Below are 12,673 nucleotides of genomic sequence, written 5' to 3'. Positions count from 1 at the left end.
AATATCTGTTTGATCTGGATAAATTATTGATGTTCCCACCTAGAGCAAAATGCTTTGTATTGATTGGGTGATTGAAATTCTGAGGAGGCAATTCTAATTTCCTCAGGACGAGGTTTAATAATGAGCTGAATGAAGTGTTTTGTTTACAGGGATGAAAGGTTATGTCACTGGGCTGGTAAACCAGAGGCCCGCACTGATCTTTGGAGGCATGGAGTAAGTCCCACCATGGCAGCTGGTGAAATTTAAATTAACTGATTTGATACACAGAATTATTGATCAAAAACAGAAACAGGAGTAGGCCATTCAGCCGAAATAAGTCTGGACATGAAACCAAGCCTCAGAAATGGCGGCCTTGAAATTCCTGTTGATTGGTTTCCCACAGGAAACATTTTCACTGAACAACAGAGAACATTTCACACAACAGGAAACAGCTTTGCAGAACAGAAAATAAAAATTCTGCTCAAGGTGGCTCATATTTACATAACCGGGAATCTGGTCAGACCCCATTTGGAATATTGTGAGCAGTTTTGGGCCCCATATCTAAGGAAGGATGTGCTGGCCTTGGAAAGGGTCCAGAAGAGGTTCACAAGAATGGTCCCTGGAATGAAGAGCTTGTCGTATAAGGAACAGTTGAGGACCCTGGATCTGTATTCCTTCGAGTTTAGAAGAATGAGGGGGCATCTTATTGAAACTTACAGGATACTGCGAGGCCCGGATAGAGTGGGCATGGAGAGGATGTTTCCACTCGTAGGAAAAATTAGAAACAGAAGGCACAACCTCAGGCAAAAGGGACGATTCTTTAAAACAGAGATGAGGATGAATTTATTCTGCCAGAGAGTGGTGAATCTGTGGAACTCTTTGCTGCAGAAGGCTGTGGAGGTCAGGTCATTGCGTGTCTTTAAGACAGAAATAGATAGATTCTTGATTAATAAGGGGATCATGGGTTATGGGGAAAAGGCAGGATAATGAGGATGAGGGAAATATATGATTGAATGGTGGAGCAGACTCAAAGGTCCAAGTGGCATAATTCTGCTCCCATGTCTTATGAATATATTTACACAACAGGGATGAATTTGACACAACCACAGAAAAGATCTGTCAACGGCAGAGACACAGTTTCACAACAGAGAGAACAGTTACACAGCAGAGTGCAGTTACACTTACATGAAATTAATTTTAAAACAAGGTCTATCTTTATGTAACAGAAGATCCCTTTTCAAACATAATCAGTTGTTCCATCTCAGTATCTTGTTGGTTTGTTCGGTACCTTCTCTGTCTATCGCTCTGTGTGTGTCCTGATCATCTCTTACTGCTTCTCTGTGTGTCTTTCTCTGTCTGTTTGATTCGGGCTGATGTTAAGTGTTATTGTCCAGCCAGGGTGCGCTTCCCAACACGTGGGTCTTGTTTGAAATACAAAGACAATGAATAGTTTCCTCTCACCCACGCAACAGGAATAGACAGGAAGCGGCAACGTTTCGAGGCAGAGTGGCTGGACCCATAACCCAGAGGTCGATGGATCGAAACCATCATCTGCTATCATGTTCTCACCAACATCAAATAGTAACATTCGGCTGCTGCCCAAAGGTAAATCTGGGTTTTCTCGACAGTAAATTTGTTTCATCATCTTGATTTTCATTAACTGGGAACACAGCGCATATGTCCCAGGTTCACAGGAAGTAGTCTCACAACACCAGGTGAAAGTCCAACAGGTTTATTTGGGAGCATGGGCTTTCGGAGAGTTGTCCTTTCATTAAATGGTTGGACAGCTTATTCAGCCAAAAGCACGGGATTAATTCCTGTATCGGTTGAGATTGTTCATGAAGGCCCGGCTTCGAAGCCTTGCTCCTCTCTTGACGTGTGAATCATCCTGTGAAATCGCCACAGTCAGCTGTCTCCTTTGATGACCCATAGGAACATCTGAGTCTGTGGACCTTGCTTTAATTTTGCAAGCAATGAACACCTCACAACTCTGACACATTGTTTCAGATATAAAACTGTGCAAAAACAAAACTGAGCATGCGAACCGGAAGCATCCCTAAAATATCATTTCGACCATCGTCTTGAAATTTGTCATTTCGGGAACAATTGCAAACAATCAACTTTACCAAGATACCAATTTTACCCAGACACAAAATCAGACGCTGAAAAGCTTCATGAGCCTGACGTGATTTGAACACGCAACCTTCTGATCTGGAGTCAGACGCGCTACCGTTGCGCCACAAGCTCAGACTGCTTGCTGCATTTTACATCCGGGTTATGTTCGGTGAATTCAAAATCAAACTGGGACCAGGGAATGGAACTGTCTCCCTCTTTACTTTCTGTGGTTACACACCGAATGGAAGAGTAGCAGCGAACCGGATTAGCAAGAAAGCAGCAACACAGCATTATCCTGCGGGAGAAATATGTTCTTTGTTACGGGTGTTAAAACACCCTGGTTTGGTGAGAAGTCAAAAGAGAAAACGCTAGAAAATCTCACCAGGTCTGGCAGCATCCGCAAGGAGAGAAAAGAGCTGACATTTCAAGCCCAGACATTTCGAGCCCTTTGTCAAAGCTTGGTGAGAAGTCATTGCGTGACGAGGTGGCCGAGTGGTTAAGGCGATGGACTGCTAATTCATTGTGCTCTGCACGCGTGCGTTCGAATCCCATCCTCGTCGGTGCTGGTTCGTTCAGTGTTTTGAGGTTCACGGAACCAAGATGAAGTTTGAACACACAGACTTGAGAGAATAGTCCAGAACAATTCCATATTCCCAGAATTCTCATCCTCTGAGAAACTCGATCTGACAGTCAATTCAAATCAGGGCACCCGCTTTGGACACGAGTTTGCCACCATGTCAACATGTGGTTCGGAAGCTCCAAAGCAGACGCCAGTGGCAGATTTTGTCTTTCCAGAATCGGCAGGTCAACCATGAAAATTAGTGCCATGTTAGCTGGTTTGGCCATGCGAAATAGCCCCTTAGTGTCAGGGGGATGAGCATGGTAAATATATGGGGTCACGGGGATTCATTCTGGGTGGGATTGTTGTCGGTGTAGGCTTGATGGGCCGAATGTCCTCCAAGTTCGAGGCGGCAGTTTCGCTTCTCTGAGAAGATTGACACACCAGTTCCTAATTTCTTCAAATTTTACCCAGAAAGCTGACTCCGATGAGATTCGGGCCCACAACCTTTGAACATTTCACAAGACAATGACGAGCAGTCTAACATGCTGGTACCCACTGCCGCAAACAGGTCCACAGCAGACGCCATTTCTCTGGCCCTGCACTCAACCCTGGAACACCTAGATAACAAGGATACCTCTGTCAGACTCCTATTTATTGACTACAGCTCAGCCTTCAACACCATTATTCCCTGGAAACTCATCTCCAAACTCTGTGGCCTGGGCCTCGGCACCTCCCTCTGCGACTGGATCCTGAACTTCCGAACTCACAGACTTACCTCGAATGGACTTACTTTGCATGAAGTTGATCTTTCTCTCCACCCTAGCTATGACTGTAACACTACATTCTGCACTCCCTTGTTTCCTTCTCTATGAATGGTATGCCTTGTCTATATAGTGCACAAGAAACAATACTTTAACAATATTTTTTCACTGTATGTTAACACATGTGACAATAATAAATCAAATGAAATCAAATCAAAAATGCCATTCTTTGTGCCACAGAGACATTGCTGCAGCAACTATTCCCCGTTCCCATCTGGCAATTTCTGATGTCGTCGAACAGACAGTTGAAAAGTTCAGCAATTGGACAGCGATTACATTTCAAAAATACTTTCTCATCATTAAAATATTTTGGGACGTCCTATGGTTGTGAAAAGAGCTACAGAAATTCCAGTCGAACTCCGAAAGGACACAGACAGGTTGGTGGAATGGGAGGACATGTGGCAGATGATGAATGAAGTGATTCATTTTGGTGGGAATAACACAAAGCGACAATATAAAATAAAGGATTTAATTCCAAAACGGGGTGCAAGAACAGCAGGACATATTTGGACATGTGTATATGTCATTGAAGGTGGCAGGACAGTTTTTAAGAGCCGTTAATAAAACATACTGTATCCTCCAGTTTATAACTGAAAACAAGAAGTTTATACAAATTTACGGCAAAGAAAATGCAGATGTGCTATTAGATATTTTCAGCCTTGCCCCTCGCCTGAGGTGTAGTAATCCTGAGGCTAAATCAACACCATTAAGAACATAAGAACATAAGAAATAGGAGCAGGAGTAGGCCATCTAGCCCCTCGAGCCTGCCCCGCCATTCAATAAGATCATGGCTGATCTGACGTGGATCAGTACCACTTACCCGCCTGATCCCCATAACCCTTAATTCCCTTACCGATCAGGAATCCATCCATCTGCGCTTTGAACATATTCAGCGAGGTAGCCTCCACCACCTCAGTGGGCAGAGAATTCCAGAGATTCACCACCCTCTGGGAGAAGAAGTTCCTCCTCAACTCTGTCTTAAACCGACCCCCCTTTATTTTGAGGCTGTGTCCTCTAGTTTTAACTTCCTTACTAAGTGGAACGAATCTCTCCGCCTCCACCCTATCCAGCCCCCGCATTATCTTATAAGTCTCCATAAGATCCCCCCTCATCCTTCTAAACTCCAACGAGTACAAACCCAATCTCCTCAGCCTCTCCTCATAATCCAAACCCCTCATCTCCGGTATCAACCTGGTGAACCTTCTCTGCACTCCCTCCAATGCCAATATATCCTTCCTCATATAAGGGGACCAATACTGCGCACAGTATTCCAGCTGCGGCCTCACCAATGCCCTGTACAGGTGCATCAAGACATCCCTGCTTTTATATTCTATCCCCCTCGCGATATAGGCCAACATCCCATTTGCCTTCTTGATCACCTGTCTCCCTGTTGAGATGGGGAACAGCGGATGGTCATTTGGGATGATGGTAACTTTACCTTCATATCTGTGCCATATTCAGAATATGTTTTGCATTATCTGCTGATTTTCGAGGATTGGGATCTTTCTGATTCTGTTGGTAGAACTGTGCGTGTACAAGCAATTTGTTCTGGCGGTCAGCTCCCAGAACAGTAAACTAGTTTGGAATCCATTCTGTATTTGCAAACTCTGGGATTGTAAATGAGTTGATGGATCTCCTCATTCTGAATCTTAAATGCATTTTTTCAGCGTTGCTGACTGGGCTTGCATTTAAAAAAAAATTAATTCATGGGATATGGGTGCCACTGGCTGACCAGTATTTATTGCCCAACTCTAGTTGCCTGCGGGCAATTGAGAGTCAACCACATTGCTGTGGCTCTGGAATCACATGTCGGCCAGACTGTGTAAAGACGGCAGATTTTGGTCCCGAGAGGACCAGATAGATTAATACAACAATCGACAAAGGTTTCATTGTCATCAGGAGATCCTTAATTCCACATATTTTTTATTGAATTCAAATTCCACTGCCTTGTCAGGATTTGAACCCGGGTCCCCAGAATACGAGCTCAGTTTCAGATTTCAGCGATGATACCACAAGGCCAAGGTCTCCAAATTTCCTTTGAACTGAGTGGCTTGGTAGGCCACCTCCGAGGGCCTACAACATTGTTGTGGGTCGGGAGTTGTATGTAAGCCAGTCCAGGTAAGAATTCCTTCCCTGAAGAGCATTAGTGCTTTAGTTGTCTTTTTTTACGAAAGTTGATTCAAGGCCTTTAATTCCAGATATTTTTATTGATTTTGAATTTCGCCATCTGTCGTGGTGGGAGATGTGTGAGTGTTGGTCTGTGAGTGCTTGTGTGGGTGTGTGTGTGAGAGAGAGCGAGTGACGGAGATTCACTCATTTTCAGTGAATGTGAATTAACCCCTTATATTCATACACGGACACTGTGATCCCCTTGCCCTTGCGAATTCCTTAGAAGTAATTATACCACTGATATCCGTTGTCGTAGCGTCTGCATGGTTTCCCCAATGTACCATGCCTCGGGACATCCTTTCCTGCAGCGTATCAGGTACCTGCAGACGCTACGACAACGGATGAATGAACACCGCTCGACAATCACCAGGCAAGACTGTTCTCTTCCTGTGGGGGAGCACTTCAGCAGTCACGGGCATTCAGCCTTGGATCTTCAGGTAAGCGTTCTCCAAGGCGGCCTTCACGACACACGACAGCGCAGAGTCGCTGAGCAGAAACTGATAGCCAAGTTCCGCACACATGAGGACGGCCTAAACCGGGATGTTGGATTTATGTCACATTATCAGTAACCCCCACAGCTTTCCCCCTGATCTTGCAGAATCTTACTAGCTGTTCTGTCTGGAGACAATACACATCTCTTTAACCTGTGTTTAATGTTCCCTCCACCCACATTATCTGTACCTTTAAGACCTGGCTGGCTGTAGAGATTTGCATTCTAATTAGTATTCTGTAACTTGATTTCTGTGTCTCTGTGCACTGTTGGAGAACAGATTTTCACTCCATCTGACGAAGGGGCAGCACTCCGAAAGCTTATGGTATTTGCTACCAAATAAACCTGTTGGACTTTAACCTGGTGTTGTGAGACTTCTTACTGTCCTTTTCCTCTGCCAGACATGATGATTCTTCACTCAGATCTCTGCACAATATGAGAGGAAATCTTTCAGGCTCCTTTTATACAGCCCGCCCCGACCTGACTGAGGAAGGCGGAGTGAGAGAGCAGAGAGGGGAGGAGACAGAGTGAAGAATAAACACAGAGCGGGAGGGAGGAGAGAGCCGGACTGACACACACACACAGAACGGCCCCTGATCTTTCAGCTCCACCTCCAGTTTCTGCAACCGCCAATTTCAACCCGTTTATTAACAATGGAAGCGAAACACAGCTCCCCAAACAAACCCGTCACAAACAAGTGTTTCCACAAACCCGCAACTTTGAAATATAGAATCAAACAGGAAATGCTGCAAATAATCAGCAGCTCCGGCAGCTTTTATGAAGAGAGAGAGAGACAGAGTTAACGTTTCGGGTCGTGACTTTGTTCTTTTGTGTTTTTAAACCTGGTCCGTAATAATTCCCAGTCAGTCATATTCCGACCGAAACACAGTCGATTCTATAGCAAGAATCTTCCTCCGCAACATCCTCACACACATCTGCTTCTCGCTGTTGGCAAACACTGAATTGAAGCTGCTTGGGGCAATCTCATGTGTTAAAATTAAGGGAGTCAGGATGGCCGAGCGGTCTAAGGCCGCAGTCTCCTCTGGAGGCGTGGGTTCAAATCCCACTCCTGACATTGATGTTTGCCTAAGAATTGCCGTCTCACAGCGCCAGGCACCTGGGTTCGATTCCCGGCTGAGGTCACTGTCTGTGTGGAGTTTGAACATTCTCCCTCGGCTTTCTCCGGTTTCCTCCCGCACACCAAAGTGCGTGTTCGGTTGACTGGCCATGCTAAATTGCACCGGAGTGTCGGGGAGTAAATAGGGTCATGGGGATCCGGACTGGGTGGGATTGTGGTCGGTGCAGACTCGATGGGACGATTGGCCTCCTTCTGCACTGCAGGGATTCGGTTAAAAATGAAGCGCGAATGCGGTGTTGAGCCGCCAGTGTTACTGAATCTACCAGACATCTTTATTATGAGAGAAAGTGGCGATTGAGCAAATGAAATTCAGCCTCTGCTGTGTTTCGCTTTAGTCTGAATTTGAAATGATCTCTATTGAGAATGAACCGGGCCGCGGGACAGGAATCATTTTCTTGCGGGATCAGCTCTTTCCTGAGAGATGTGGGTGGCTCTGAGCAGAGCCTTTGGGTTCAGAGGTTTACAATTTGCTCGGGTTGTTTCACTTCTTTCCTGACGCTTTCTTCGCTTTTGCTGCTTTCACTTTGGGTTTGGCCTTCGATTTTGTCACTTTTTTGACAGACTTTCCGCCCGTCACCTTCTTCACAGGAGACTTTTTCTTCAGGGCTGCTTTCTTCACCGCCTTTTTTGGAGTTGCCGCCTTCTTGCTGCTTGTTTTCTTCACTGTTGATTTCTTCACTGGAGTTTTCTTTGCTGCGAGTTTCTTTGCTGCGGGTTTCTTGGCTGCTGCTTTCTTTGTTGTCACCTTCTTGGCCGCTGTTTTCTTTACTAAAGATTTCTTGGCTGTTGGTGTCTTCACCTTCTTTCCCATTTTCCCCGGGTTTTCCTTCTTAGCGAGTTTGAAGGAGCCGGAGGCGCCCTGTCCCTTTGTCTGCACCAGAGAGCCTTTCTCCACCTTCCTCTTGATAGTTAACCTGATCTGGGAGCAGCGCTTCCCCACATCCACTCCGCTGCCAGCCAAAGCTTTCTTTATCGCGGCCAGGGACATCCCCTTGCGATCGCTACAACCCGCCACAACATTGAGGATCTGCTCGCCTAACTTGGGACCGGCTGCCGCAGGTCGGGGAGCCGCCTTCTTCTTCCTGGGAGACTTCACTTGAGCGGGAGCGGCTGCAGGAGCCGTTTCGGCGGCTGCAGTTTCAGTCATATCCGAGAGTGTGTGGAAAATCTGTGTGAGAGTCAGAACTGGATCCGAAATGAACCCAGTGGTGGCGGCACAGAGCAACTTAAAGGCAGTGAGCGGACGGAGCAGAGACAAGCTGCTGTCAGCTCCCGGCTCCTCCAGCCTCTCTGTGTTTCTCTCTCCTAACAAACTCTCCCATTGCAATGAAATTCCGCCTCTCCAGAGATCCAGCTCACATCCTTCATGTCTCTGACACACGAATGTTTGCTGTTGAAAAGGTTTAACTCGAACTGAGAACTCCATTTTCCACTGAAACCCGTTTTACTGCTGCACTGATCGCGCTCTCACACGCGATAGCTGACATGTTCTCGACTTTTCCACTCAAATCTTCAATTTAGCGAACCATTTGCCTTGAAATCTCACTTTGGGGCTCAGCAGGGGGATTAAGGGAATCTTTGATTGGAAAATTGTTTTATTTTACACAAGAGGGACTCGGTGATCTCATGATCAGAACAGACACACAAACACAGTTGGATTAGTCTGACCCGCCCGTCCCTTTCATACACTCTCTCTTACACAATATTCACACCTACACATTCACAGGACAAAACATTTACCAACTGGAAGGTCCCAGGACGGAATTTCTCCTCCTTTTAGCCTTTGCTCTGTATCCCGGGGGCGTCGTTATAGATTTTCGCCTCAGTAACTATTAAACACTCTGAAGCCCGCTCCCCGCAGATTGTCTTTGAATTCATTCATGGATATGAGTGTCGCTGTCTGGGTCAGCATTAGTTGCCCATCCCTAATTGCCCTTGGGTAGGTGGTGAAGAGCTGCCTTCTGGAACCGCTGCAGTCCATGGGGTGAACGGCCACATCTGTAAACCAGATTCTGCGGCAACAGACAGTTATATCTGTTTTTTCAGTTATTATAGCGGTTGCAGACAGCATTGTGTTTCTTTAGGGTGAAGATACAAATTAACTGCTCTCGGAGTCTCTCAATTTTCCTGTTTTATTTGTTTTTCCTGCACTGACAGGTAACAGTAAATCACAACCTCAACAACCAGTGACAGCCAGTTAAATAATCATCCCCCACTCGCTGATAATGGAGTTTCTGACAGTGGCAGACATGTTTTGACCATCCTCCGATTGGGCCCGAAGGTGACCAGATTCACTGTCAGAGCTGGACTTTCTTACTGAGGGGGTGGCAGAGCCAGGTGAGTGATGTTGGTGACTGTGCGAACATTTGACCAAGGGTCAGTTCCTGGCCATCACAGTGGTAATTCATTTAATTATCTATCGCAGGTCAGAACAGTAGGTGGGCACTCCTAAAATAAAATTGACTAAAAATTCTCATCATCGCTGTGTTTCTCATGGAAAATCCACATTCAATTTGCTTTCAGCTGAAATGTTGTTTAAATGAAATTAAAGACCTCAAAACTAATCAATGAGTTCTCAGTCAGAAACAATAGTAAAAAGAAAGGTGGCCTAAACTGTCCAGAACTATGAGACAAGCCAAGTTCAGTTTACAAACTGTGCTATGGACACATCTGGTATCTGATGAAATCAGCAACTCAGGAAGTTCAGTAATTATAACTAATGAAAGTAACGGTTGTTTCAGCAGAGTGAGCGATGGTGGTATAGGGGTGAGCATAACTGCCTTCCAAGCAGATGACCCAGGTTTGATTCCTGGCCAATGCATTGCTCATTTATTTTGAACCTTATCCACGGCCTCTTGTGTTTTAAACTGAGTGGACAAAAACAGGGCGAACGAAACATTTGACAGGAATGAAATAAAATGCAGATACCTTTTTCATTTTTTGTTCGGACATAATTCTTTTTTGATGAAAAATATTGGAAGAGAAAATCAAGTCTCTGACCGAATAAATGAATTTTCAGCCAGACACAAAGACTCAAAGTAAAAGTAGAGGAACAAATTTCAGCTCCCACACTGTGTGTTGCGCAATCCTGGTGCCTGATGAAGTTAATATGAACGTTACTGAGGTGGTTACATTATTATGACAAATAAGATCTGCCAATAGATAAAACACTGGAAAATCTCAGCAGGTCTGACAGCATCTGTAAAGAAAGAAAAGAGCTGACGTTTCGAGTCCAGATGACTCTTTGTCAAAGCTTTGACAACGGGTCGTCTGGACTCGAAACGTCAGCTCTTTTCTCACCTTACAGATGCTGCCAAACTTGCTGAGATTTTCCAGCATTTTCTCTTTTGGTTTCAGATTCCAGCGTCCGCAGTGATTTGCTTTCATTTGTTAAATAAGCAGCTGCTGTGGCCGTGTGGTTAAGGCGTTGGATTTGAAACCCGATGGGGTTTCTCCGTGCAGATTCGAGCCCCGCTGCCAGCGAGTGTGATTGGAAATGTTTGCTTTAGACAGCCACAGAGTTGCAAATCCTATTTTTTTGGAAATAATTATTTGGATCTCCAGCATGCTTTCAGCTACATAACAAGAAGGTGAGCTTGGAAAGGACACCTGAGTGTCCTCAGTCTGGCAAGGACAAGATAGGCCGAATGGATTCCTTCTATGCTGTTACATTTCTCTGGTTCTTTCTAAGGTGACATGAGGAAAATCAAAGCATGAGCAGAATGACAAAGGCATCAACAGGGGCACAAGGACAAAACAAGGTCTCACGTCAGAGGAAGATTTTTATTAATGACACACAGAGCATAAGAAATACATTTATTTAATTGAGCTGGATCCTGGAAAATGAAACAAACTTCGAACCAATCAGTGCCTATCTGAGAACTGGCAAGGAATATGGCTGACGTTGATACGGTTCATAGTGAATTTGTTTATAGAATAATAGAATCATGCAGTACAGAAGAGGCTCTTCGGCCCATCGAGTCTGCTCTGACATCGAAGAAGCATCTGATCTCCAATCAAATCGCATCCACCACCACTTGACCCATAGGCCTGAATGTTATGATATGCCAATTGCTGAACACATACTTTTAAAGGATGTGAGGCAACTTGCCTCCATCACCTTCCAAGGCAGCGCATTCCCGACCGTCACTACCCTTGGGTAAAAATGTTTTTCCGCACATCCACCCTCAACTTCCTGCCCCTCACATTGAACCTATGTCCTCTTTTTACTGACCCTTCAACCAAGGGGAACAGCTGCTTCCTATCCACTCTGTCGATGCCCTCATAATTTTGTACAGCTCGATCAGGTCCCCCCTCAGTATTCTCTGCTCTCAAGAAAACAATCCAAGCCTACCCAATCTCCCTTCAGAACTTACATGTTCCATCCCAGACAGCATCATGGTGAATTTCCTCTGCACCCCCTCCAGTGCAATCACATCCTTGCTACCTTGTGGCGACCAAAACTGCACACAGTACTCTAGCTGTGGCCCCACCAAAGTTCTATGCAACTCCAACATGACATTTTATTGCAGTCGATGCCCCGATTGTTAAAGACAAGTGCCCCATATGTTTTTTTTTCACCATCCTACTAATATACCCTTCTACCTTCAGAGATTATGGACAAACACGCCAATGTCCCTATATTCCACAGAACTTCCAAGTGCCATGCCCTTCATTGAATACTTCCTTGCCAAATTATTCCTTCCAAAGTGTGTTAGCTCACATCTTTCGGGGTTAAATTCCATCTGCCACTTATCCGCCCGTTTGATTATCCTGTCTATATCTTCTTGCAGACTAAGAAACTCAGCCTCCCTTTCACCACCCAGCCAATCTTTATGCCATCTGCAAAGTCACTCATCCTACCCCGTCATTTATATTAATGATTTGGATGAGAATTTAGAAGGCATGGTTAGTACGTTGGCAAATTACGCCAAGATTGGTGGCAGAGTGGACAATGAAGAAGGTTACCTCGGATATCAGTGGGATCTTGATCAATTGAGTCAATGGGCCAATGAATGGCAGATGGAATTTGATTTAGATAAATGTAAGGTGATGTATTTTGGTGGATTAAACCATGACAAGACCTATTCAGTTCATGGTAAGACGTTGGGGTGAGTTATAAAACAAAGAGATCTCGGGGTACAGGTTCATAGCTCCTTGAAAGTGGAGTCACATGTGGACAGGGTGGTGAAGAAGACATTCGACATGCTTGGTTTCAGTGGTCAGAACATTGAACATAGGAGTTGGGACATCTTGTTGAAATTGTACAAGACATTCGTAAGGCCACGTTTGGAATACTGTGTACAGTTCTGGTCACCCTATTATGGGAAGGAAGGATATTAAACTAGAAAGAGTGCAGAAAAGATTTATTAGGATGCTACCAGGATTTGATGGTTTGA

The 12,673-nt window shown here is 45.1% G+C and overlaps 1 protein-coding gene and 2 non-coding genes across 3 annotated transcripts; 1 reads left to right on the top strand and 2 right to left on the bottom strand.

Annotated features, from left to right (window-relative positions):
- Window positions 1-2,154: 2,154 nt before the first annotated feature.
- Window positions 2,155-2,226, bottom strand: trnaw-cca (transfer RNA tryptophan (anticodon CCA)). Its single transcript has one exon. It is a non-coding gene; the product is annotated as a tRNA-Trp (tRNA).
- A 346-nt stretch (window positions 2,227-2,572) lies between these two features.
- On the top strand, window positions 2,573-2,654 carry trnas-gcu (transfer RNA serine (anticodon GCU)). The gene has a single exon. It is a non-coding gene; the product is annotated as a tRNA-Ser (tRNA).
- Window positions 2,655-7,755: 5,101 nt separating this feature from the next.
- LOC144485044 (histone H1-like) lies at window positions 7,756-8,421 on the bottom strand. Its single transcript, XM_078203346.1, has one exon. The coding sequence runs from the start codon at window positions 8,419-8,421 to the stop codon at window positions 7,756-7,758; it is 666 nt and encodes a 221-aa protein (XP_078059472.1).
- Between the last annotated feature and the right edge of the window lie 4,252 nt (window positions 8,422-12,673).

The sequence above is a fragment of the Mustelus asterias genome, unplaced genomic scaffold (genome assembly GCF_964213995.1).
Source record: "Mustelus asterias unplaced genomic scaffold, sMusAst1.hap1.1 HAP1_SCAFFOLD_152, whole genome shotgun sequence".
NCBI classification, from domain to species: domain Eukaryota; kingdom Metazoa; phylum Chordata; class Chondrichthyes; order Carcharhiniformes; family Triakidae; genus Mustelus; species Mustelus asterias.
This window is presented reverse-complemented; position numbering and strand designations above follow the sequence as displayed.